Genomic DNA, 27,250 nt, shown 5'->3' with positions numbered 1-27,250 from the left:
TATGTGAGTACAGCGGTCAGATTGGGTCCACTGTTTAAAGACGGATGGTGCAGGACATGCTTCAGGAGTTACAGATGACTCCTGATGATTAATTGGCTTTGTGGTTCATGGCTCTAGTGGAGACTAGAGTAACCGCTGCATACCAACAGCCACTTCTCAGACCCATCATCACACAGCTGAGACAGACCACAGGGGGCTGTGCAGGGCTCTTGATTTGAAACTCTTTACTGTCAGAAGGAGCAGATAGCTGAATGAGAGGGGGGAGCCTCCCTCTGACTCACTCTGCCCTACATGGGAAAAACATTAAGTGGCTGATGCAAACCTGAAGCAAAGAGAAAAGGGGCAGTGAAAGCACAACTATTAAATAGAAAGAAATACTCATGTAGTCGAGCAAAAGTATAGAGATACAAAGCTTAAAACAGAGCAACTTCTCCTCTTCTTTTATTAGCAGTTTTCATAACGTGGTGGTTTCCATGATGAGCCTTTGACATCACACATTTGTATGCTTTAGATAGCTTGTATGATAACTTCGTTTTCAAGTTTAAGTGCTTCTTAAAAAGTAAAACCCCAAATCAAAGAGACAAAAAAATAAGAACAGAGAAAACTATACAAGCATTTAGCCTTTTTTGTACAAGTAAGTAAATGATATATGAAAGATAGGAATTGCAATATCAATTCAGTGATCCCAAATTGAAAAGCAACATTAGATGAGAAAGCCTTTTCAAGATTGTGTTTTTAAAGGAATTCCTAAAGATTGCTCTGATTTTCAGTTTCAGAGAGTTTACTTTCTCTTCATTCCAGTCTCACATTAAATGTTTGTTGTTTAAAAAAACAGCTGTTCAGTGCCGCTACAACCCGCTTAAACCTTAAAAAGCCTGGGCATGGCTGGAGAATGATTACCTCATAGAGCACATTATGGAAAATGTCCTGATGTCAGCTGGCGGGTACTCAGTCATTCACACTTTTACAGCAGAGAGGTTTAAATTCCCAGTTTCTAAGAGAAAGTGGATGTTCAGTGTACGAGTGTGTGCTTACTTTCTGGATAGGAAAGTAGAAAATGATTTGAGTCAGATTTATCCTTTCACTTAACATTTGTTTTGTCTTCTTCCACAGATGTTTATGATGGATAGATAGAGAAGAAGAGGAGGGGAAGATGTCGTTCTTCGGCGTGGACTGTGTGAGGAAAAAAGAGAGAGGTAGGACGTCATTTGATGGATGTTCAGAACATGAAATATAAAAATCAATAGTTTTATTCTTGACCTTAATAAACAGCTGTAAACAGAAATATTTGAACTCGTAACAATTGTAGAGCTTTCTATCAGGTATCATGAACCTCTTAGAAGGTTTAGTTGTCCAGATGTCATTGCAGTTATCATAATACTAAAGCTGTTGGATGAAGATTTTAGTTATTACATTTATATAATGTTTTGAGTATGGTGAAAGAATTTTACATTTACATCTCAGCGAGGGCTGTGCAATTAATCCTATAACTTCATTGTTATCCCGGTATGAGGATTCGCAATAAGCACATCAAAGTCTGAATTTATCACAACAACATATGTTATTGTTTATGTTAAGCAGATGTAATGTTTACATGACTCACCAGATGTATTGCTTTATTTATCCTACTTTTCAAAGGTTGATTGCTAACCATTATAAACACAAATGCATACATTTCTTTCTGACAATCAGAGGTCTATATAAGGTGAATATTGTGCAATGAAATCATAACCTTTAATTAATACCTGAAAAAAGTGTGTTACAAATGGTAAGTGTGTTACAAATGGTAAGACTTCCCAGTGGGCAGATTAAGCCCTGATTAAGTGTGTTAGTTATGGGTTTGGTTTCTGTTATATGTTAGATGTACTTTTGAAGAGATGTACGATAATGATTATTATTTCTGTGTGTTTGCACATCAGAGCTGGAGAGGAAGCTGCGCGCAAACGACCGCGAGTACAACCTCTCCTTTCAATATGCAGTAAGTACTGCTCTCTTCTACAGACCTGTCTTCTAAGAGAAACACAGGATGTACAGCTGATGAGGCCAGCACGCACTTCACCACAAACAGTTTACTACGTTATGCGGTCATTGCAGATGTCGACTAGATCATTTCTTCTATGGGCTGTGTCTGGCTGCTGGACTGTGTTGGATGTTTTCTGGAAACAAGATGTGAGCCAAAGTCAAAGATCATTTAATTAGAAAGGGAAATGGAAAGAGGAGACAATTAGAAATAGAGAACTGTTTTGCTCTAACACTTAATAATCATCATAATCATCACAGAAGTAGAGAAGGAAATTAGACACTCAAATGACAAAATGATATTGTAAAAACTGTGATAAGACACTAATTATTTGAAATAAAATCCTTGGGAAAAAAAATGTTTTTCAGTTTTATGAGAGTAAAAGAAAGATTGCTTACTCTCTTGGTTCATCCTTACCAAAATATATCTTAACCAGAAAGTCTTTCAGGTTACACATACAGATATGTAACCTCAAACACATACTGTGCTGTAGAAACAAATTACTATTATAACTTTTCAAGAATTCAAACACCGAATGTGAAACTGTAAAACCCTTAAACAGAAAGTATTTAGTTTAAAATATCAATGACAAATGAAAGGACTGAACTTTTTTTTAGGTCATGATCATCCCACCAAGTGTAAAATAACAAAATGAATGTAAACTCTAACTTTTTCTGATTTTGTACATCCAGAACAACACATCCAGTCTGTGGGCGGTTTGTTAGTAAATAGATGCAGAGAGATAAAGTCAGTGAATCAGAGTCAGAGATTTCAGCGTACTGACACTTGGTCAGGACTACACGCCGCCCACTAGATCTTACAGGCATGAAGACTAACATCTGCCTCAGGAATTCTGCACAACCCAATGAAGTGTTTGGTACAGAGTAACAGAGATATACAAATAAAAAAACATCCAACATGTGGGGAAAAGTTTCATTAAGGACATATACTTACCATATATGAATCATTTTGAGCAACCAGGTGTTTTAAACAAGTAGTCAGTGCATTTTAGCTGGAGTTCAATTGGAATAGCAGTTTATTTTGGTCATGTCTGCCAAAGGAATTGAAGCTTCAAGGCAGGTGTTGGCCGAAAAATGTGGCAGGATCAAATTTGAAGGTGAAAAATGTTCAGCCACAGAGAAGAAAACATTGAGAAATCAGGGGTAGGTAATGCGTTTTGAACTCTAAGGCCTCTGTGCTAAAGTAGGCTGTTTGTTCTGCCCGCTGACAGAGTGTCCTGTAATTAAAGCCTCTGTCTCCTCTCCTCTTCCACCATAATCTTCCATCTATCTGCATGTTAACGCTCACCTTCTGAAATTGAATGTATGCCTTTGGATATTCAAAGGACATCAAACATAAGGCTATATCTGTTCAAGCCATGAATGTTATCCCATCATCAGTCCCATCATGTCTGATGCACAAAGCCAGATTTCCATAAAACATTACACGACGCATTAATTATATTAACCCAGTCCACAGAATGACACGAGCTGCACATATTTACCACAACATGCCCAACTACCCGACTGTTTTCCTTCAGGTTGTGTCTGTTTTGCATCCAGTTCACATCCAGCAACATCGATGTTAATGTATCACTGGTTTGTTTGTTTTTTCATGCTATGAAAAATTGTTTTTGTGAAAGTTGTAAAAGATATATGGTGCTTTCGAGTCATACATTTTTACTCATAACATTTTATTCATAACATTATTTTGAATGATACTGATGTTTCTGTGACACCTAAATAGTGAAACAGCCTACACAAATTAATCTGTAAACTGATGGCATATAGGCTATCTTGTGTGAGGGTATTTAATATGTGGGATAATGAAAAGCCAAATTCATTAGTAACATAATTAATATAATATAATATATAATATATTATAATTACTTAATTGAACACTGATCTGCTTCTAAATCTGTTTTTGCTAAATCTTTCTTAAACTATCCAGTTGACCCAGTGTAGATTGTGTCATTACTCATAATTTGGCAGCTAGCTGTTAGCCCAGTTAGAAAATGTTAGGAATGCTTATTGTAGGTATAAATTATCTTATTTTTATTTTCTGCTTAAAATCAGCAAACTCTCTGATAATCGCTTAAGCCAGTTGTAACGCAATAAGTAACGCAAATGTTATCATACCAGAGAAGATGCCCTGTCAGCCCTTTTAAGTCAGTGCAGATGATGGCAGAGGATTTGTAAGTAAGAGGGAAACCATCATGCCTGCACATCTGTATTATAATAAGAATACAAGTTATACAATATTCATGTAACAATACTCTACAATGCATTGTTTTAATTACACAATGGGCAAGACACTTAACCCCGCATTGCTCCTGTTGCTTCGGTGGCGGTGTATGAATGGATTAGTGTTGTACTTACTCTATGATGTACGTCGCTTTGGATAAAGTGAATTGTAACATTGTAATATGTACTTTGTACAGATTTGCTGCCCCTGCCCTGAAAAAAGTTATGATACTGTATCAATTATGTGTCTTTAGTTTTAACCATAGACATCAGTAAGTACTTTCAACCTCTGTTTTTTGGGGGGACAAATTCTACATTTCGGTATTGATCCTTTATTGGTTTAACACTGTTTTTCTGTCTGCCCCCTTACACCTTTTCAGACAAACGCAATCAAGACCAACAAGTACAACTTCTTCACCTTCCTACCTCTTAACCTGTTTGAGCAGTTCCAAAGGATTGCTAATGCCTACTTCCTGTTTTTGCTGGTGCTCCAGGTGAGGGAGAAAAACGTACACACACACACACACACACACACACACACACACACACACACACACACACACACACACACACACATGCAGGCACAGGCAGGCAAGGCTACCTTCAGACTGTCAAACAGAAGTTGTGAAATATTTAATACAATTCTAAAAAGAAAAAACAACAAATTAGATGAATTCATTTGTGAATGATGTACACATTGGCAACAAAAGATTATTAAAGAATATCAACCTTGAAAATGATTTTGACTCTGAGGGGAACATTTGGGAAGTGTTTGGTATCAGAGCTGCTCGGTCATGGCAAAAAAAATCATCACAATTATTATTTGATTGATTTTAAGCTCACAGTGATTTAACACGTTTACTCATTGATTTGACAACGTCTGCATCACGTGCCTTTATCAAACTCAAACACTCTGAACACTTTTAACAACAAACACTTACATTTACCACACGAGACAAAACCAATGGACAACACTGCATGTAGCACAGGAATCATTCTCCATTATCTTGTTTATATGATCGAGTCAAAATTGTAATTGAAGAGGGCAAAGTGCCGCAAAGGGGACTGCAGCCTCTGTGCATGGGCATCACCAGCTAGGCTGTCCGGCTATCCACCTTGTTTTGTTGTCAATGACTATAACAAATGTATTAACTGTATAACTTAATACTCAGCCTCACCTATTGCTTTTGCATTTGACATTTGGTTATTCATTCAACATCCTCCATTGCACTGTTTTTTGTAACTGTTATTGTATGTGGCAACTGTGATCTTAAATGTGATTTTTAATATGTTCTTCCATGTCTTTTATGTCTTTGTAAAGCACTTTGTGACTGTTGTCCGTGAAAAGCACTGAAAAGTAACCACAGTGTTTTCACACCTTTCTAAACATGCAAACCAACACACCACATTGAGTGTCTGCATTCTCTCACAGTGTGCGCCTTCAAAACAGGACGTGAATCAATCAAGTGCAATGAGATTAAGGAAGTGACATCTAACACAGGAAATTGCATCAGAAAACAGTCTTATTGCACCACAGAGGTCGTCTGCAGTGGTCTCTCTGCTGACAGGCCTGAAGGAACTTTAATGTTTTTAAATGAATTTTATTCAACAAGTTCATGTATGCCTATGCTATTAATCAATTAAAACGTGTTATAGTTATGAACACAATTAATCTAAATTTTAAATTACTTGTATTCACCGTAACTTTTATACATTTTAGATTACTGGTACTGAAGATTTAGACATTTTAAAATTCTTGTTTCCCTTTTTAACATTCCAAATTACATAAAATGTTCTGCATTGAATGGCAAAGGGACAAACGTGTGTTTATTTTTCTACTGCGCTGCAGTTTTTTTCCTATTTCATTTTCTATGGCTTCCTATGAAAATATAACAATAACTTAAACTTAATGTATGTGTGTGTTTTTTTTCCTCAGGTGATTCCTCAGATCTCCTCTCTGTCCTGGTTTACCACTGTTGTTCCTCTGGTCCTCGTGCTGACAGTCACTGCTGCCAAGGATGCCACTGACGATATCGTAAGCACATTTCCAGAACTCGTCTGGCGAATAATTATCTGTATTGATCCCAAAATAAATTCAAAGACAATACATATATACATATACGCAAAGGCGTCTTCGGCTTTTAGAAAATATTTAGAGTTCTATGATGTGAATCTGGATATAGGCCTGTTACAAAACGTTAATCATACACACATTGCATTGTACTTGAGTTAAATTTCAACGTTCCCTTTTGGGTCACTTATAGTAGAACATTAATAAAAATTAATCATTAAATGGCAAAAATTATTTTAAAAAATCAGGTTTGTCCTGTACCCTCTCCAATATCTTCTTGTTTTTTTACCACTTGGAAGAAACGGGAACATTTCATCAAACGTGCAGACTTGATCCAAAATAAATCCAGTGAGAGTTGATGCCTAAAGTTGCTGATAGTTTTATTGCAAATCTAAGTAAACCAAAAAGTATATGTAGTGGCTTGAATGACCTAAAAAACATGCAATGCCTATCATTAAACATGACTGCTAAGCGTGCTGTCAATGACGGTATGCGCGGTGACCCTGACAAAAAATGAATAACAAATGAAATGCAAAGAGAAGAGAAGCCTTTTACCTGGAAAAGGGTTAATTTTGGTTGTTTGGTAAAGGTTGTATATTTTTAGTAGCAGTTTATAGCTTTACATTCTCAAGTCCGTTTACATACTCAACATTTTTCCTCTTTAGTTCATGTAAACACTAGTAGACAGGCAGATTAGATACATTATCAAACTATCCCATGAAGTCAATATAAATTATTTTACAGACATTCACAGATTCTGTGTTTTTCCCCAAAAACATTTTATTCATTAATTTAATTATTGGTCTAAGTTTAACAACCTTCATCCGAAAATATCTATGAATAAGATCACTCCTCTAATCAGTATTACAGAAACAAGTAAGATAAAATATATATATGAGCTAAAGAGGTAGTCACTCTTATTATATCTTAAGTGTACTAATTGTAATGGTGTAAAAACAATATTTTGTTCAAACTCTTGAAAAAAAAGAAAAGCAGACTCAGCACTTTGTGTTCATTTGTGTTATCTCATGCTCGGTGGGAAAAACATCAGCCGTCTCCTGTTCAAAACACTTCACACTGCACTTAGCCCCATGTTATCTCATTTCCACCGTCAAACTAAAACACATATTATTTTGTTAGCAGAAGCTGTTTTCAGTCTTCTCAGTGTCAGATTAAGCGCAAAATAACAGAATTCAGTCCGTTTTAAGCTCGGTTTATTTCAGACTTGGCTAATAGATCAAATTTGAATATCAACATACAACCTGTCCTTCACATTCAACTTGCATTCAGCTACTGTGAGGAACTTGTGGTTTGTGTTGATCTTGGCACTCAACAAAGTTGTACGTCGTCTCTCTTTGCTCATCCTGTCTTGTACGTGTGTAAATCACTTTTTTTTTTCATGAATAATCTCTTCCCAAAGTCTTTAAACATTGAAACAAATGTGTTAGTCACCACGTCTGACACTGACCTGGTCGCAGTGTTTACAGTCATTAAAACTTACCATACACTGTAGAAATGATCAATCTTCATGTTGATGGCTGCGTTTGCATTTGAAGATCATAGAGATGCTTTAATATTTGAATATTAGCGTCCTTCTGTTTCTCACATGAGCTTTAAGTTAAGTGATTTGTCTCTTTCCTGCTTTATTGTTGCTCAAGAGACTATTTCATCATTCTTAAAAAAAACATGGTGAGAATATGAGAAGAATGATGTCAAGGTGGAATTGAAACTTGTTAAGAAATAACAAAAATTCCCCTCAGTCCAGACTCACAACTACAACACACAGGCGACCTCAACTGCTTGTTCACAAGGTTTTTTGCTTACTGGGAACTGAAACAGATGAAATGTACCTTAAAAACAATGAAAAGGAAATTACTTTTCTTGTAGATTAAGTTGTCAAGGTCGCGTGTGTGTGTGTGTGTGTGTGTGTGTGTGTGTGTGTGTGTGTGTGTGTGTGTGTGTGTGTGTGTGTGTGTGTGTGTGTGTGTGTGTGTGTGTGTGTGTGTGTGTGTGTGTGTGTGGGTGGCACCAAACTACCACAAGGAAATGAGTGCTGCCATGGGTTAAACATTAGCTGGTGGAGGAGAACAGAAGTCCTTTTGTGTGGTAGGGTTGGCCATCCTGAACGTTCCTCTTCTGTCGTTACCCATGTGCTCCCTGAGTGAGGTCACTGGGTGGGTTCAGGTTTGATTTTGATCTCAGCTCACACACAGAAACTCAACACTGACCATGTATGGCAAGGTGGATGACCTTGCAAAACAAGCGCTGAAATATCTGACTCTAGGGTTAAAAAAGCTGCTAACAAGCTAACACCTGCTGAATTAAGCAGGACGTTTCTGTGTTGGTTATATTTTGGATCACTTATTTTATATTCAATGATATGATGAGAAGAACATTTTTTTCAACCTTTTATCAGACAGAATGTTTCTGTTCCCATTTTAAGGTATTCTTTAAGACTTATTCATAGGCTGTTTTTTATAAAACAGTATCGATGAAGTTCAATGGTTTTGCGTCATTTTAATAATGTTGCTCTCTTTTTTTAACCGTTGTGATTCAAACAACATAACAATTCTCAATCAAGAAGATATTTCATTTGTTCCGTATTTAATAAATACAGGCCAGTACATTTGGAGCAACACAAAGCATTGTACATCCTAAAAATCAAAAGGCCAAAGATGATGACATATTTTTATCCCTGGCTTTTGATAATGTACATACAGCACATTCAATACTTCTGGCTAAATAAACGTAATTTAATCAAAGTCAACACGAGGGATGTAACATAAACCCACTCTGTGATATTGATATGACACAGGATGACTCATCAGATCACAATTACAAAACAGAAACAGTAATTGGATGCTACACAGACTTGAAAGTTTTTTACTTTTGATGGAAATGGAAACCACATGTCCCCACTGTCTGTCTCACAGAGTGAGACAGACAGTGGGGACAGTGGAGGCAGTGACTCTGTGTCTACACCATGGAAATAAATAAATGAAAAGTAGAGATTTAATCATGTTGGACTTCCTCTTTGATAACAAAAACTACCTTTTTCGCACATTTTCACCACAGTGTTTCTATGAAACACTTCTAACAGTGTGTTAGTTTGTGTTTGTGACACCTTTGTTAAAAGGAATTTTTGATTCAATGATTGAATTGAGTTTCACAAAACCTTTTTTAAACCCAGTGTTGTTTCTTTCTGTGTCTTTTTTCCAGAATCGCCACAGGAGCGACAATCAAGTCAACAACAGAAAAGCTGAAGTCCTTATTGATAGAAAGTAAGTTTGGTAGTATGGTATGAATCACGGGAAGTACACCTGTGCCCATTTACACAAGGTTTTATGTAGCTTTCTCCATGCTTTGTGTTTTTGTAAAGGCACCATCCTTTATAGGTAGGTGTTCCTCAGGGAATCTGATCAGTTCTGTTAAACCTTGTTCCAAGAAGCCCTGAAAAGTACCATCAAAGTAATCTTATTTCATGGTTTCAGCTCTAAGGGTGAAATAAACTATTTATGAATCAAGCATTCCCTTAGACTTGCAGACAGAGGATCAACAGGATACATAACAAGTGCTCCCGACCTTCCTGCAGCAGCTTCCTGTGGATGGACTTGAGAGAGCTTTGGGTTATAAAGCATGCAAGGAGAACACTGATGGGTCAAATACAGGAGGCTAAAATGAAATGATGAATAATGTGATTAAATAAATGAGGTCACTCACATTTTGTAAATTAATAATCAATTCTGGCCAAGTTGTCCCTCACCAACACTCAACCACTCACCCACCATTGTTATTGTGTGTCCTGCCCAAGGACACATCAGACTGCAGGAGCTGGGACTTCGAAACCCCCAACCTTAGATTGATAGACGACAGACTATACCACTGAGCCACAGCGGCCCCGATCACATTCATGATTAATCACATATATCACATTCAGTATTCATAATTTATCACATTATACATACATTCATAAGCATTTCGTGGGAAAATAATCTTATTCCAGCCAAATTGAACAAATCTCTTGTCTGTTATTGGCAGACAGATGATACAGGAACACGCAGTGAAGGAAGGGGACTAATAATAGGATGCCCTCTGTGGTCAGTTATTATTTCTGCTTGTTTATTTCCTGACAATCCTCAAATAACAGCAGGGGAAAAGAAAACCTTTCTCTGAGCTCTTCAGTACACACACACACACACACACACACACACACACACACACACACACACACACACACACACACACACACACACACAGACACACACACACACACACACACACACACACACAGACACACACACACACACACACACACACACACACACACACACACACACACACACACACACAGTCCAAACATCAACTTTCTAATCTGTTTCCTGTTATTAGACTGCGCAGTGAGAAATGGATGGATGTCCAGGTGGGAGACATCATCAAGCTGGAAAACAACCAGTTTGTCACAGTGAGTCAGCTGAAGAAAAGAAACGCTTCTTCACATTCTATTCTGTTCCCCATGTCCAGTTAGACTTCACCCCTATTTATAGTATCGTCACAGTGTTTTCATTGTGTGTTTGTGCTACACTTTTATTTGTGATTATTATTATTTTTTTTTATTTCCTTCTTTTTTATCAATCCTTTTTTTTCTACATGTTTCTAATGTGTGTGCAAAGGGAGTAAATACAGGTAGAACATGTTCCTCATCATTTTTGGGAGACATTCCTGTAATCAGTGATTGAAAAAAAGAAAGTAAAGCTACAAGCTACTGTAATGCAAACCTTTTGGCAGTTGTTAAAACAACTAGTAAGATAAGAGAATCCTTTATTGGTCCCCAGAGAAGAAATTTAAGATTCATAGTAATGCATGCTTATTTGATGCTGTCATTTCAGGCTGACCTCTTGTTGCTCTCAAGCAGTGAGCCACTCAACCTGGTCTACATTGAGACAGCAGAACTGGATGGGTAAGACTGTTTTATTATCCAATATGAAGATTCGAGATAACATACCAGTACAGTTAATCATGCAACATGTATTTTATTCCTGTTCTCCTCTTCCTCATCTCTAACACATTTTCTTCCTTTTTCTCTTATTTTGGTCCTTCGCTTCCTCAGAGAGACCAACCTGAAGGTCAGACAGGCCCTCCCTGTGACAGGAGACCTGGGAGAGGATATTGAAAAACTGGCCGACTTTAACGGTAAGACTATTGTATTACAGGACAACTAACTGCTGGTTTCTGAATTCATCAGCATGCAAGACTAAGAGAGGGAAAGTCCCCCTACTTCCTTTTGGGATTATGGGACTTACAACACTATCATAGACATCACCTGGGCATATTTAAGTTCCATTTAAAGAGGCAAATGCAAAACTATTTTCTAAAATGTTAATATTAATATGTATGCTCCTGGAGTGTTCTAACTTTTTCTGCAGCTGCTGTGAGCATTAATAGTTAAAGATCTGTTTCCCCTCTGTTCTCCTCAAGGTGAGGTGCGTTGTGAACCACCCAACAACCGCCTCGACCGCTTTACTGGAACACTAACCTTCGCTGGTCAGAAATACCCGCTGGACAACGAGAAGATCCTGCTGCGAGGCTGCACCCTGAGGAACACCGACTGGTGCTTTGGACTTGTGCTATTTGGAGGTGGGGCAGACTTATCTCAGACTCATAGATAAAAAAAAAAGTAGTGGAAATTGTCAACTTGTGAAGATATTAAAAATTGTTTTGGGGCACTGGTTTAGCTTTAGAGCAGGCGCCCCATGTAGAGGGTGTGTACAGTAATCGTCGCACTGGTTGCAGTTTCAACTCCTGATCTCGGTGCTGTTTTGACTGTATCATCGGCCACACTCTCTCCTCCTGCAGCTTTCGAGATTTTGCTTAATTCTGTTTATCTTCTGCAGGTCCTGAGACCAAGTTGATGCAGAACTGTGGGAAGAGCACGTTCAAGAGGACCAGCGTCGACCGCCTGATGAACATCCTCGTCCTTTGTGTGAGTCTTTAAATTGCTTCCTTTCATCTCATCTCAGGATGGTCAAAAATGTCATTATTTTGTTATTAGAGGAATTAAGAAGTCCACTTTTAATTCTTCAACTGAGTGGGATTTCATTCATCTGTAAAATGACATCCAGTTTAATCATTTGAACAATGCAGTATAAATGGTTTGCCAATGCGTTTACTGGTGTTTAAGCTCATTATGACGTTCTAAAGTGTGTTGTCCAGGACAGGTGTGTTGTGATTTTGGGTGTGTTCTTCTACATTGTGCTAGTTATGCGGTTCACAATTTGGGTTACCAAAGTTAGCGCATGGCACAAAGTGGTCGTAGTAAGTCCCAGTTCAAGATTACACATGGGTGTGTTTTTGACATGAAAGGAATTAAACCAATAACTGTGAGTGTCAGCTCTGATTCCCTTTAAGAACCAGGTGCTCCTGCTAGCTGGCATGTTGTAATTCCAAGTGCAGATTTCAGTCTTTATTCTTAAATAGACTGAAATCTGGCCAGCTCCTTTAACTTCTCACCATCCAAGGCCTTTGAACACACAGAACTCACACAGGACACTATATGAAACATGTTAGCAGATTTGAGATATTTCCCGCTGACGCAGTCCCACAACATCAGAAACGATCAGTTCCTTTCCATATTAAAAGAGAAGTGGTAAACATTTCCACATTAGGTAAAAAAAATTAATCCTCATTAGTTATTAAAATCTCCAGACAAGCCGACAGGATCAGACATAATCTATATTAACTAATGTTATGATTGCTAAACTTAAAATAAAGGTTGGCTGTAAACATTTATTTACTTTTTTTTCTCTGCTGGAATCCTTGGCTGTATTCTCTAATGCGTGCGTTTGGATATTGGGGAGTCTGCTTATGAATAAATCCATCTATCTTTTACATGAGGGAGTGTAAGTTTGTGCTTCTGTGTATATAAGACAGAGCAAGCACAGATGGTGGAGTGCTTGGTGTCGGCCTTGCTGTCTCCATGGCTTCTGTGCTATTCTATATGAGTGTTAGCACTCCCAGTGAGTGCAATGGGAGTGCTAATGTGCTTCCCTGTGTGTCGGGGCATGGAGTGGAAGTCTGTTATGAACTCATTTTTATGCACCCATCTCTCTAATACGCCCTCTAAATGGCAGGAGCAACATTTCACAACAGACTTTGGACTTAAGTCTTTAGCATCGTTAAGATAGGAACGCAAAATCACAGCCCTGGGTGCTTAAGTGGGACCAAGCTTCTTTGCTATTTACACAACATGAGCACTGGGTGAGAAAATGTCAACTGTGTCAGGTGGAAAGTAGAGAATAGTAGTTTCTCGGAGATTTTTCAAATGCTTTTTATTCCTAGAACTTGTACAAGCACATGTTACATTTCAGTCATTCCAACCAAAATGATTAAGAAAAGAATGGAGTAAAAATCAGTGCATTCATTTGCTGCCTTACTTTTGATGCAGATTTTTGGTTTCCTGGCCTTCATGTGCACGATCCTGGCGATAGGAAACTTATTCTGGGAGATGAACGAGGGCTCACAGTTCACAGTCTTTCTCCCCAGACAAAATGACAACAACGCTGCCTTCTCTGCCTTCCTCACGTTCTGGTCCTACGTCATCATCCTCAACACTGTGGTGCCCATCTCTCTCTATGTTAGGTAACAATGTACAGTACAAACATGTTAGGTGTGACTGTAGGTTTTTTTAAAGCAGCTGAAATGACATGTAGAGAGAGTGTGGCAGACAAAATGATCGTTCTCATTTTGTTTCTCTACATCTCTCTTCAGCGTAGAGATCATTCGATTAGGGAACAGCTTCTACATTGACTGGGACAGGAAGATGTACTACGGACGCAAAGACACCCCCGCTGAGGCTCGCACCACCACGTTGAATGAAGAGCTCGGTCAAATCAAGTACATCTTCAGCGACAAAACGGGAACGCTCACCCAGAATATCATGGTGTTCAACAAGTGCTCCATCAACGGCAAAACTTACGGTAAACTTGGAGACATGACCTAAAAGCTCTTAGGGTGGAACTGTGTCCATTAAAACATGGTTTTAAGTTCTTATAATTTACTCTTAATTAACCGCCTCATTTGGTAATGAAGTGAGACAAAGTGAACAGGACCTCATCAATGACTACAGTCCCCAAAACTCTCAAAGACTAACTTTTTTTTTGTTTTTCCATCAACTTCCATAACTCAAACCGTGTAATATTTATTTTTTACTTAATTAAAACAACTGTCTTTATTCATTTTGTCCATTTATAAGTTTAACAGCTTTTTGCATCCCAACCCATATCTGCTTTTTTTATGCTTGTTTTGTATTTTTTATTTTTGCGAGAGTGTAGAAAGGTTGATGCTAAATGTACCAGACCTCATGCTGTAGATTGATTTGATTACACTTAGTCATTCAAATCTACTTTGGTTGCAGGATTCTTCAGAAAGAAGAGACCACTTAGAACTGAGAATTCAAAAAAAACATGCACTAAGAAATGTGTGGATAAATACTTTCTTTCAAGAGAAAAATACCCTGATAATTCAAAAAAGCATTGATTTGTTCATTAGTCTTTTGAAGGGGTCATTTGGCTCTTACAGTTTTTGAATCCATCATGTAACCGTTTGATTTGTGCTTAATATGACAGCAGACATGCAGTTCAGCTATTGTTTCTCTTTCTCAGGGGATGTGTATGACTACACTGGTCAAAGACTAGAAATTACAGAGGTGAGTTGGTGATTAAGCAAGTCGTCGCACCTGCTTGGCAAATTAGTTTTATCTTGCTGTGTGAATTTACATTTCTGCAACATCCCTGTCTGTTTACAACAGTATCACTTTATTGTCTAAAAACCACCGGACTAAATCCATTCTAAAGTCTTTCACTTATAACTCTAACATTTCTGAACTCTTGTTACCAACTTCTATCTTGTTAAAAATGTTCTCTCACTCTCTTGTAAAAGGGTACAGAGAGGGTGGACTTCTCCTTCAACCCGTTGGCTGACCCTCGCTTCATGTTCCATGACCACGCCCTGGTGGAGGCAGTGAAGCTTGAGAACCCTGAGGTCCACGCTTTCTTCAGGCTGCTGGCCCTGTGTCACACCGTGATGGCTGAGGAGAAGCGAGAAGGTGAGGGGGGAGTGTTTGTACGTTAGCTTGTGAAGGATGGATTTGTCTGTAATAAGAAATAAAGCATCAACAAGTGGCATGATTTCGGTCTCATTCCAGTAAAAGTACAAATTCCAATGCTTCAGCTCGTCTACAAGATACTGCTTCAAGGACTACAACCTGAAGCCAACATGGTAGTGACAAAAACTGCAGCTCCTCAAATGACCACTGGAAGCTGACCTGGCCTACAAGGATCTGACCCAAATGAGAGTTAATACTCATATAGAGCCTAATACAGCTTGACTGAACAGAAACAATAAACATGTTTTCAGCCAATTAAAAATCCCTTTTGGTCGCTACAGTTTATTCGCTCAATCGTGAAATTTCATTAATTCATACATTTATGTTGTCACACGCTTCTATATCTTTGTACTGCTTTGTTGTAGGTTTGTAATCTAAAAATTGTCTTAAATTCACTGCTTCAAAAATGTTCAGCAACTCAAAGACAAGTGGTAGTTAAAATCTGGAGGAAAATTGGGGCCTTCATTTTGTCGTAATTAACACATTTGGTTAATCTTTATCTATAAAAAAAGCTTTGTAGCAACAGCTAACATTAGCATTTCTCCAAATCCAAGCTAACAGTACTGTGCTTCCTCCAGTGACAGAGGCATTATTTTTTTCTCCAACAGGTGAGATTTACTACCAGGCCCAGTCTCCGGATGAGGGAGCTTTGGTCACTGCAGCCAGAAACTTTGGATTCGTCTTCCGCTCACGTACACCAGACAGTGTTTCCATAGTGGAAATGGGACAGCAGTGCAGCTATGAACTCCTCGCTATCCTGGATTTCAACAACGTCCGCAAGAGGATGTCCGTCATAGGTATGAAAACTAAATGTTGGGAATAAAGTTTCCTAAAAGTTGTGGTCTTGAGTACAGACTGCTGTCTCTAGCCAGACAAACTGGGTGCATATTTTTGCTTTTTGATCCCTTCTTTTCCTAGTCTTGATCGTCATATTTTTGCTCTCATGTTTCTGTGTTAATACTTGTGTGTGTTTGTGTATTTAGTTCGGAGTCCAGAGGGGAAGCTGTCTCTCTACTGTAAAGGTGCAGACACGATCATCTATGAGCGGCTGGATCAGTCCTGCAGCAAGCTGATGGAGGTCACCACAGAGCATCTTAATGTGAGTAGTGTGTGTAACCAAAGTGACACATATGGTTGATTTTTAAATTTGCTGCCCTATAAATCCAAATGTTGTATTCTCCAGTGTTCTCCTCCTGTGTCCTTCTGACTGGCTGACAACTAACTGTTTCTCTGGAAATTGTACAAAGGCTCACTGGTGTGTCTACAATTGACTCCTCAGAATTGGACCGGGAGAAAACAGTCAGAGGATTTAAAAAAAAAAAAAAAAAAAAACATAAAGAAAACCTGTGGTTGGGTTTGCTTTCACAGGAGGAGACAAGAACATTAAATTAAAACTGTTTCATAACCAGTATAAATCATAACATTGTCTTTAAAGGGGCTCCTTAGAGAGAGTGAGGTGCTGTAGTTTTTTCTTAATGTAACTTTAACTGGGGAATATTTAGCATTTTGTTTAGCACCAAAATTGTCCTGAACAAGATGTATTCATTGTTCATACATCAGATGTGTGTGTGTGTGTGTGTGTGTGTGTGTGTGTGTGTGTGTGTGTGTGTGTGTGTGTGTGTGTGTGTGTGTGTGTGTGTGTGTGTGTGTGTGGCAGGACAATTGTATGTATTGGACTGACCCTGCTAATTTAGGGGTTTAAATGCTTACCTCAATAGATCTCGATCAAATACAGGAGTAAACTTCAACGGCATGTTAAAAGACTCAAATGTTCTGTTCTGTTTATGTTTGTGTTCTACCTCCATTCTCCGTCTCCTCTGAATTTGTCTACTTGTTGCTTCCCTTCTCTTTATTACAGTTTTTCCTAGTTCAGTTTATGTTTATGAGAAAAACACTGATTATCTCCTGGCTGTCTGTTTGTCTTCCCCTGTCATGCAGTGTATTAACCTCTTTCTAAAATGTACACAGCTGGACACATGATTTAACTTCTGTTTGTGTTTACACCTACCTGTGAAGGGTCAATCCATATAAGTATTTGCATGCTGGTCTGCAGGAGTTTGCAGGGGATGGCCTGAGGACTCTGGCGCTGGCCTACAAAGATCTGGATGAGGAGTATTTCAACCAGTGGAAACAGCGCCACCATGAGGTCAGCACAGCTCTGGACGACCGAGAGGAAAAACTAGACGAGCTGTATGAGGAAATCGAGAAGGATCTGCTGGTAGGAGAAGAAGCCTCATACTGCTACAGTACATAAAAAAAAGTAAAACTTTCATCATATTCAGAACATGTTGATTTTTGTGCTTCTGTCATTGTGTAGCTGCTCGGAGCGACAGCCATAGAAGACAAGTTACAAGACGGAGTTCCTCAGACTATTGAGCAGCTATCCAAAGCTGACATCAAAATCTGGGTTTTGACAGGTGACAAACAAGGTATTTAACACAAGAAATTATGTTTTTGTTCACATATATTAAACATTTGAGGCTGTTCTTTTCACAGAAACAGGTGTGAAAATGCTTTGTCATGTCTACTTGTTCCACTGCCTTACTTGACTCATTGTTTAACTTTTTTAAGTGATTGCCAACCCTAGACTATTTTACAACTTGTGCAGATGTCGGCACAATGACCAAGATACTTTATATGTAGAAGAAGCTTGTGTAAATGCGTCAGACAGTTTGGAGGCTAGATATCTGTGAAGGTTCTCAGTCACCCAGGTCATGGTAATTCAAGGCTTGATCCAAAAGCATCTGGACATGATTCAAGTTCTTGAAGATATTTTACATCCCTCTTGACGGCTTCCTCAGTTCTAAACTGACTGGTAGTAAGAGGTAAAAAAAAAAAGAGAGCTAGAAATGAAATAACAAATACATCTCGTAATAGAATTAATAAAAATGTCAAGCTCATTCATCCGACTTTTTTAGAACTAAAGAAACCCTCGGAGGAGACGGACGGACAGATAGATTTTAGTGTTTGTTCCACCAGTGGCAAATTTACCTTTGACAAGACTCAACAATAAACACATCTTATAAAACACAAAGTAAAGGCAGCAAAAAAGAGCACAAAAAAGAGGTAACCAAAACTTTAAGCTAAGTCCAGTTACCTTTTGGATTAAACCTTGGGACCTTTGGATTTTCTGATGTTTTCATTATGATCTTTTTAATGGCACACTTTGATGATGCATGAGGTTTTTTTAATAGTCTTTATTCAGGTCTGTAAGTTTGTTTTTGTCAGAAGAACTATTGCATTTATTCAGATACTGACAGAAAGGTAATGCAGAATCATTGTTTGATAGTAAACATTGAATTTATTGTTTTTCTACACTGGTGTTGGTTATAGTGTTCTTACTGACGTGGATTGTTTGTGTTGCAGAAACTGCAGAAAACATCGGGTACTCGTGCAACTTACTGCGTGAAGAGATGAATGAGGTCTTCACTGTCTCGGGTAACTCACCTGAAGACGTTAAAGAGGAACTGAGGTCAGAGAAAGTTCTCAAAAACACTTTTTTACCACAACAGAACAAAAGTAGTTTGAATCATTTTTTGTCAGATGCACAATAATTTCAGTGAAGAGGTCATTGACCATTAAGTTCTAAGTAAATCATAAGAATAACGTGACAATTACAAATAAGTTCAAATACATAAAGCCGAAGAAGTTAAATCATGTAAATAAACTACAATATGTTTTGTAAAAAAAAAAAGAAACTTGTCTTTTTTACCAGCTTATTGTGTAACTTCCTGTGCAATTCTCCATGTTTATTTTCTTGGCAGAAATGCACAAACCACCATGAAATCAGTTGTGGAAGAGGATTCAGTGTTTCTGCCACAAGGGACTCTGGGTAATGGTCCTAAAGTGATCTCAGATGAGTTGGTGAACGGAGAGTACGGCCTGGTTATCAACGGACACAGTCTGGTAAGTCTGTGTCTTTTATTATTTGGCTTTCTTTTTACTCAGATTGACCTGGGAAAAGGTGCTATCTTTATTACACAGACAAAAACCTTTAAGAAAGACAGAATAGCTACTGTTGCTGCTGCTATTGTTGCCATTGTACAGTTTAGATGTTACATTTTAGGCAGTTATACAATTCCTATGTTTCATCTCTTTTATATTCCCCCTATGTTTCCTTTCCCTCAGGCGTATGCCCTGGAGCACAGCCTGGAGCAGGAGTTTCTTAAGACGGCGTGCATGTGTAAGGCAGTGATCTGCTGCAGAGTCACTCCTCTGCAGAAAGCTCAGGTGGTGGAGCTCGTCAAGAAGTACAAGAAGGTGGTCACACTGGCAATAGGAGACGGAGCCAACGATGTCAGCATGATCAAAGGTATCTTCAGCATGACAGATTTAAGGACTTAATGCTGGATTGTTTTTTTTCCTATGAGGAAACTCATCACTAGGGGAGGTCAAGTGCTTTCATTAAGATGATATATACTGTACATATATAGAAGCATTTTCTATTTTCAAATGAAAACTGCAACCCCACACCCCCAGTGTAAGATAATTGGCTTTTTTCATTCAATTAACTCATCAACAAGATAACCCTCGGGTTAAATCAGTGATTAAAAAACCGTGCATACTTAAAACTGACTTCATTTCAAGCACGAAGTTGGAGACAGAGAATGTTTGAGCAACTGGTAAAAACACTGGACCCAGATATTCTTCTTGTTTTTCATTGGACCAAAAAAAGAGCTATATGGTGAGAGACTGTTGGACCAATATACGTCAGCTGAACACAAATGTGTTCTTAATGAATTAAATTTTGTCTCTGGGCCTCCTTTTTAGATGCAAGGGTTGATTATTTATTATGCTGATGATAAGGTTGTTTTTGACGCCCCCTAGTGTTCAACATTTGATTTGAACCTCTTGACTACAAAAAAAGTCTCCAAACACTTTTCATTCTTTCATTCATTCTCCCTGCCTTTGTCCATGCAGCGGCTCATATAGGTGTGGGGATCTCAGGTCAGGAGGGCATGCAGGCAGTGCTGTCCAGCGACTACTCGTTTGCTCAGTTCCGATTCCTGCAGCGCCTACTGCTGGTGCACGGCCGCTGGTCCTACCTGCGCATGTGCAAATTCTTGCGCTACTTCTTCTACAAAAACTTCACCTTCACCTTTGTTCACTTCTGGTACGCCTTCTTCTGCGGCTTCTCTGCACAGGTGAGACTGAGAGACACTAGCTTTTATTTTTGTTGCTTAATACCTGATTAATTAATGATAGAGATGAATTAGACATAATACATACAATCTGTAACTGTGCACCACAAAGTCCCAGGAAACTATTGAATGTCTTTATTTGTTTTCAAGAATAAAAAATGTAAAAGTTTAAAAAGATGTTCTGCTTCTGACTTTTTTTCAGACCGTGTATGACGAGTGGTTCATAACACTCTACAATCTGATGTACACAGCGCTACCTGTTCTGGGAATGAGTCTGTTTGATCAGGTAACTGTTCTGTGATGCATGTATGTTTTTATGTATTGTGCCGAGGAATGAGAACTGTTAATGAACTTCATTTGACTGCCTTGCATACAAATAAAAACAGTTGTCCCCTGCTGGCCATTAGGAAGAATGTGCTCCCTATGGCTACAATTTTCTAAACACAATAGCTGCATCTTCTTACTTCAGTCTAGGAGCTCAGTTATACAAGCCTCAAGTCTTTGTCTCCCTCTTCTGGTCAGGATGTGAACGACATGTGGAGTTTCCAGCATCCTCAGCTCTATGTTCCTGGTCAACTCAACCTGTACTTCAGCAAGAAGACCTTCTTCAAGTGTGTCCTCCACAGCTGCTACAGCTCCTTGGTGCTGTTCTTCATCCCCTACGCAGCCATGCATGACACGATGAGGGGTGATGGGAAGGACATCGCTGACTATCAGTCCTTCGCTCTCCTAACACAAACATGTCTGCTGTTTGCTGTCACCATCCAGGTATGATGGATTATCTTGTAATTTTGCGTTTTGCTTATATATATATTTTTTGAAACTACATTTTTCTCCTCTGTGTTTGTAGTTGGGGTTGGAGATGTCTTACTGGACAGCTGTGAACACTTTCTTTGTGTTGGGCAGTCTGGGCATGTACTTTGCAGTCACGTTCACCATGTACAGTAACGGCATGTTTCTCATGCTGCCGCCAGCCTTCCCCTTTATAGGTGAGTAGTGAATGCAACAGTTGACAGGAGATTCTGTTTCCCTTTTTTTTTTTTTTTTCAGTGTTGACATACATGTCTGCTACTTAGGTTTTTAAGTTACAAAACCCTTCCAGAGTACAGGTGGCAGCATAGTTCATATGACAAGAATTACGATACCAAATATGGAATCTGAATTAAGTTTAGTATCTTAGCCACTAAGCCAACATCATTTTGCATAGTCCTGTATAGTAATTCTGTATAATACTTGTGTATGTCTGTGCAGGAACCGCCCAAAACTCTCTGAGCCAGCCAAATGTTTGGCTGACGATCCTCCTCACCTCCATTCTGTGTGTTCTTCCTGTGGTTACCTACCGCTTCCTGTTCATTCAGCTCTGCCCCACTATCAATGAAAAGGTACAGGCTGGAACAGAACTATTCTATGCTCAACACTTAATTGCACTTGCATGCTAAGATTCAGCTGCACTTGTTATTAATGAATTGATATTAAAACTCAAACCTTTCCTTTGATTTGATTTTCAAGAAACTGTTTTGAGGCTAATTAGTTGAAATAGAGTTTTGTTTTTATTGTTATCAATCCTATCTGTCAGATTGACATTCAAGGCATATCTATATTAGTTGGGAGCTTGTTTGGCATTCTTTTACATGGGCCACTTTGGTTAAATGCAAAAATTATTGACTAAAAAACACTATGCTCAATTTGTAGCCTGCAGCTTACTTAATAACTAAATGGCAATCCCATTTACACCCCTGAAGATTATGAGAACCTAAGGAATATCCTCAAAAAGAAGTTAAAAGATGACAAAGTAACTTTTTTTATGTTCAACTATATTAAAGATGTTTAATTTCTATCCATTCACACAAGTGTAATATGAAGGGGGATATTTTTGGTGATTCACCTTTTATACATTTTTTTTCTCTATTTTGAATGTTTCATATCAAGACTGCAGTAAAGTAGACCAAAGATAGACTTGTTGTCAATCATGTCATCTGGCTTTGTAGACTTGAATAAAATTACCAAATACATCTCCAAGAGTAGTTCAGAAAGTATACCTCCATCAAACATTTTCACTTTGTCACTTTCTGCCCAAACTTTCAGGTGATGTTCAAGGTGAGACAGGCCAAAGCCACGCCTCCCCCTCCACCTCGACGTACCCGCATCCGCCGTACCAGCTCACGGCGCTCTGGCTACGCCTTCTCGCACGCACAGGGCTACGGGGACCTGGTGACATCAGGGCGATTCCTGAGGCGTCCTGCGGTGTCGCGATCTTCAGGTTTCACCAACATTGGTCGCACAACCACTGGCTTCAGTCCCATGGGACGATCGGCGGGGTACAGCCCGACTGGACGGCCACAGAACACCAAGGCGCCAGATGTGGAGGTGACATCGCTGCAGATGTACAGGACATTCAGAGATCCAGCTCTCTGATAGTAACATTCTGGTTGGAGATGATCTAGAAGAAGGATTAAGACAAGAAAGTGAACTTTTTCTTAACATTTCCATTTGTTCCTTAAAAAAAACTCAACCTGCTTCTCTGGAGAAGCCATGTCAAACATTTTGGATGGTCTGTCTCTCATCTGCAAAGTCTCCAAAGACAAGGTTTGAAAAAGACAGGACATTTTTTTGCTCCAGGCATTTTATTTTTTTAGATATTTTACCAAAGGGAACTACACAGGAAGTGTTCATGTGGGCGTGCATGCAGAGCCAACACATAAGAGGTTTCTTACGCTAACAAAAACAGTAACAGGGTGTTTCTTTTTTCTTTTTTTTTAAAGGAGCTACCACAGTGAGACAAAGTGTCATCATGTTTACAAACTACCAGGACTTCATTACAGTCCAGATTCACAGCAGGACTTTGTACAAAGGAAATAATCAGCAAAACCATTTTATATGGGAATATATTTATATTATACTTTGAGTATCTTTTTAAAGCAATATGTTCACCTATCCTAAAATCTGTAGTAAGCACTTTGGGAGAAAACTGAATGTTTGTAAGATTATGAATGTGTAAAACTTAACCTTGATTTTTGAAGCAGGATTAAGCATTTTTAACAGTTGGACATCTTCATTTGTTTTTTTTTACTATCTTAGTATTTCATGCAACTTTAATTGAAATTAGTATATATGAGGGAACGTGTGCTTTTTTCAATTTACATTCTACAGAGGAATATTAGTACCATGATGCAATGATTTTTTCTTTTTTTCCTTTTTTATACACGGGTTTATGGTCGATTTCATATTGGTTAAAAAAATATAAAATGTATTTCTTTACAGATAAGGGAAATACGCTCTTAAAAAACATTTGCAAGATCTCCATGCTATAAGCACAAAAGACAACTTGGAACTAAGACTGTAAGGTTTTCTTTACAGACCCAGATTTGGATTTTTGCCTGATGATATCTAAATCTCCTTTAGAGTGACTTCCTTTTTTTTTTGCACCACAGTGTTTCATAAATGCACCTTGAGTTACATCTTCAAGCCAAAGTACTGTAAGCATCCCCATGGTTGCAATTGAAGGGGCGGGGGCAGTCCGAGCAACGACCTCGGACGAGGACCCTATTGTATCTGTAGGAGTTATTCTTATTTTCCTTTGCACAAATGAATCACTAATTTGGGGATTTTAACGTGCATGAAAACTCACAATTTTTGTCACTCACAAGTGCGAGGAAAAGTGGCTCAGTGGCGCCCCCTTGAAAATTTCTAAAATTCAGCCCCTCACTACAATTTAACTTACATGCACATTCATTATTTTGCATGTTAACAATGCCAATACCTACAAAAAAGCCTCCTAACTTCGTGGTGAAATGTCTTCAGGAAGCGTAATCTTCACCATTTACAGGGTATCTGTATTTGAACGCACTTGCCCGAGGGGATGTGACTATGCTAAACCTTTTGTTTATCCATTTTTTCAGACCAGTTGTTTGCTGTAGGGAAATCAACCACATCTACCTGTATTATAGGGAGGTTGATCATACTGAAAACACACTACAAATCTGACAGTGTGATCTTTTAGCTCATTAAGAGGCACATTTAGGTTCATTAACAGGTTGAATAACTATAATAATGTATAGTGACACATCTTCATTTGTGTTATTGCTTCAGCAAAAGTTTGCTTTTAAATATCTAAAAATCAGACTGAATGACTGGTCCTTGGCTGTTACTGTATGTGTCTTATTTCCAACATCTCCTTCCTCCAGTGTTGTATCTGCTCACTGACAGTAAGATATAATGTAAACGACAAAACAAGAGCTGCTTTAGTATTTGAAAGGAAATGACATTTCATAATTATGCAAAGCAGAGTCAACGACGACAAGAATTCCTGAAGGAAGAATAGGGTGTTTAAAAAAGATTTTATGCAACCATGTCAATGATTTTTATTTGTCAGTGGACAGCTGCAGAGGTGCTCCTGTGGGTCTTTGGGGTCCCTTTAATTTATTATGAAGTATGTGAATGTTTGAAAAAAAAAAAAGTCTAAAAGGGATTAGTTTTTTAAAGTGTAGAATCGGAACGTTTCTTATTTGGTTATTGCCTCGATTAGTTTTCTTCTAAATGCTTCATGGTTTACCAGTGACAATGTTTCTATGCAATGCTGGATTTGCTGTTTACACTGAACAGTTTTTCCACTACAGTTGAATTTAAAACCATCAAGACGGCTAATAGAAAAATGCGTCGAAGCATCTGTTTTGTTTGGATCTGAACAAACACATTTTTTCCAAGAGTTGAATGTATTTCTCATCTTACAGCGGGGAACCAACGATTATTTGAAGCCCTTTTGTGTTTTCTCTGAAGTACAATTTTTGCTCAGAAAACAAAAACTCATGCTGGATGACAGTGTGGTGACACTGGTTTTACTAAGTGCATTACTATCAACAAAGTCGGAAACATATAAAGTCTTCTTTAGGAAGATATCTTAGGTTTGAATATGAAAAGAAACATTTACTGTGTGTCTTTAAAACTATTGTACTCGTTCTTTTAATCCACACAGTGGACATTTTCCTCTGATGTCACAGTCAGGCAGAGAAGCTAAGATGGTGTTATAATGATTTACTGCTGTGTTCAGGGTTGCACTTCCTATGTATAAACATAGGAAACCTGGAAACTTTTTATAATATCACATGCTTCTTGATTGATCAGTGGCAGAAAAGATAATGGATAGTGGGAATTTGGAGGGACAATAGGCCGTACGTCAGGGTGATTATAACCATTTAATTTGATTTGATTAACCATTAGCTGAAATTAGACACCAGCTAACATTAGCATTCAATGTATGGAAGCCCCTTTGGACATGCATGCCTACATTTAATTTTAAAACTTTTTCCCATGATAAGGAGTACATTTGGGTTGTTTTCTAAAGAGCTTGCCTCATTACTTTTTTTAAGTCAGGATAACAACTCGGGTATCCTGTGCAAACAAGTTAATATTAGTCATCAAAAGGACGTAAATAGGTCAAGATCATGAAAAAAACAATCAGAAATCAATCATTATCGGAAAACGGAGCAATATGGATGGATGTATGTCCGCTCAGGGCTTCTGTATTAGAACAGTTCTTTGCCAACTTCACCGTTAGTAGATATTATTTGACCATGTCATATTTAAATCATTATCCTTTTTGATAACAGCATTTGGCCCTCACACCCTGAGTAACATGTCAAAGGAAAATGCCCACTGTGAGAATCTTCTAAATTGAGTCTTCATCCAAGTGTTTTGTTTTGATTGTTGTTAATGTTCAAATCAAGCTCTGTTTAATGTTTTCTATCCCAGTTTTAGCATTCTCATGACTGATTTACAAAAGCAATTTGTCAGCAACAAATACACACACGAAACGCAGAAGGTGATTTTCAGATATATAGAATGGAGCCTTTAAATCAAAATTAATCTCAACTTTGCCTTCGCCACAAGTGGAAAACATATTAATCATCAGAGGGCAAGGAAAGTTTATTAATATGGCAAATTTCATCACCATGGTAACTCAGAGTGCTTCACACAAGACATTAAAAGCATAACAACAAAGGGAAACAGAAACATTCAAATAGAACATAAAAAGGCAGCCACCACACAGTCCACTTATGTGTTGTAAATATTTCCCCACTTGTTCTGTGGTACTTTCTCAAGTGAATTGTAGCCACAGTTGTGTTTATAATGGATAGGTTACTCTTTTATCTACAGCCCTGAAGACTGAAACTGTTACACGATGCATTGTTGATGTTTGACACTGCTCCTCCTGATAACAGTTTTTACTATATTTTCTACTTTTTACTGCAATAAAAAGATCTTAAAGATCAACATGTTTTATCTTTGCTGTTTACTCTTTTTGAAGATTTGTCTTGTAGTTTTGCATTATATCGTTGATTTTTTGTAATGTGTGCAAAAAATATATTGTGGATTTTCTAATACTTAATGCAATTTTAGTTATATAAATATGTTTGAGATGCAAAAATCACAGCCTCTAAGTGCTGATGAACTAAAATAAATATTTTTTGTTGATTTATCTTATATTTGTGTCCCAGCCTAAAGCAGACACAACCCACAGCAATCCAACTATTGCTGTCTCTAATGAGAAACCCTATGAAAATGTTTTGTTCTGTAAAACATCCACACCATACAGGGCTTTGTGAATACAGTTGCACA

General features: G+C 38.2%; 2 protein-coding genes across 3 annotated transcripts in view; one reads left to right on the top strand and one right to left on the bottom strand.

Annotated features, from left to right (window-relative positions):
- LOC132974343 (phospholipid-transporting ATPase ID-like) overlaps positions 1 to 26,905 on the top strand; it is a 38,573-nt gene extending 11,668 nt beyond the window's left edge. The window contains exons 2-28 of one of the 2 annotated variants that reach the window (XM_061038359.1): positions 1,114 to 1,196; positions 1,920 to 1,978; positions 4,644 to 4,757; positions 6,200 to 6,298; positions 9,554 to 9,615; positions 10,724 to 10,796; positions 11,221 to 11,291; positions 11,442 to 11,524; positions 11,810 to 11,968; positions 12,226 to 12,314; positions 13,776 to 13,969; positions 14,099 to 14,307; positions 14,992 to 15,035; positions 15,269 to 15,434; positions 16,103 to 16,291; positions 16,478 to 16,593; positions 17,548 to 17,712; positions 17,812 to 17,923; positions 18,861 to 18,966; positions 19,259 to 19,400; positions 19,623 to 19,806; positions 20,415 to 20,638; positions 20,838 to 20,921; positions 21,158 to 21,403; positions 21,486 to 21,624; positions 21,887 to 22,017; positions 22,721 to 26,905. In XM_061038359.1, coding sequence (XP_060894342.1) covers positions 1,154 to 1,196; positions 1,920 to 1,978; positions 4,644 to 4,757; positions 6,200 to 6,298; positions 9,554 to 9,615; positions 10,724 to 10,796; positions 11,221 to 11,291; positions 11,442 to 11,524; positions 11,810 to 11,968; positions 12,226 to 12,314; positions 13,776 to 13,969; positions 14,099 to 14,307; positions 14,992 to 15,035; positions 15,269 to 15,434; positions 16,103 to 16,291; positions 16,478 to 16,593; positions 17,548 to 17,712; positions 17,812 to 17,923; positions 18,861 to 18,966; positions 19,259 to 19,400; positions 19,623 to 19,806; positions 20,415 to 20,638; positions 20,838 to 20,921; positions 21,158 to 21,403; positions 21,486 to 21,624; positions 21,887 to 22,017; positions 22,721 to 23,050 — 3,633 coding nt within the window. In that variant the 5' untranslated portion in view covers positions 1,114 to 1,153 and the 3' untranslated portion in view covers positions 23,051 to 26,905. Of the gene's footprint in view, positions 1 to 1,113; positions 1,197 to 1,919; positions 1,979 to 4,643; positions 4,758 to 6,199; positions 6,299 to 9,553; positions 9,616 to 10,157; positions 10,432 to 10,723; positions 10,797 to 11,220; positions 11,292 to 11,441; positions 11,525 to 11,809; positions 11,969 to 12,225; positions 12,315 to 13,775; positions 13,970 to 14,098; positions 14,308 to 14,991; positions 15,036 to 15,268; positions 15,435 to 16,102; positions 16,292 to 16,477; positions 16,594 to 17,547; positions 17,713 to 17,811; positions 17,924 to 18,860; positions 18,967 to 19,258; positions 19,401 to 19,622; positions 19,807 to 20,414; positions 20,639 to 20,837; positions 20,922 to 21,157; positions 21,404 to 21,485; positions 21,625 to 21,886; positions 22,018 to 22,720 lie in introns of those variants that run through there. The other variant, XM_061038360.1, reaches the window with a different exon arrangement.
- Positions 1 to 27,250, bottom strand: part of LOC132974347 (histone H2A.V) — a 212,014-nt gene that overhangs the window by 151,072 nt on the left and 33,692 nt on the right. The window lies entirely within an intron of this gene.

This window comes from Labrus mixtus, chromosome 5 (assembly GCF_963584025.1).
Source record: "Labrus mixtus chromosome 5, fLabMix1.1, whole genome shotgun sequence".
Classification (NCBI taxonomy): domain Eukaryota; kingdom Metazoa; phylum Chordata; class Actinopteri; order Labriformes; family Labridae; genus Labrus; species Labrus mixtus.
Note: the sequence above shows the minus strand (reverse complement) of the source record. Positions and strands in the feature narration are given on the sequence as shown.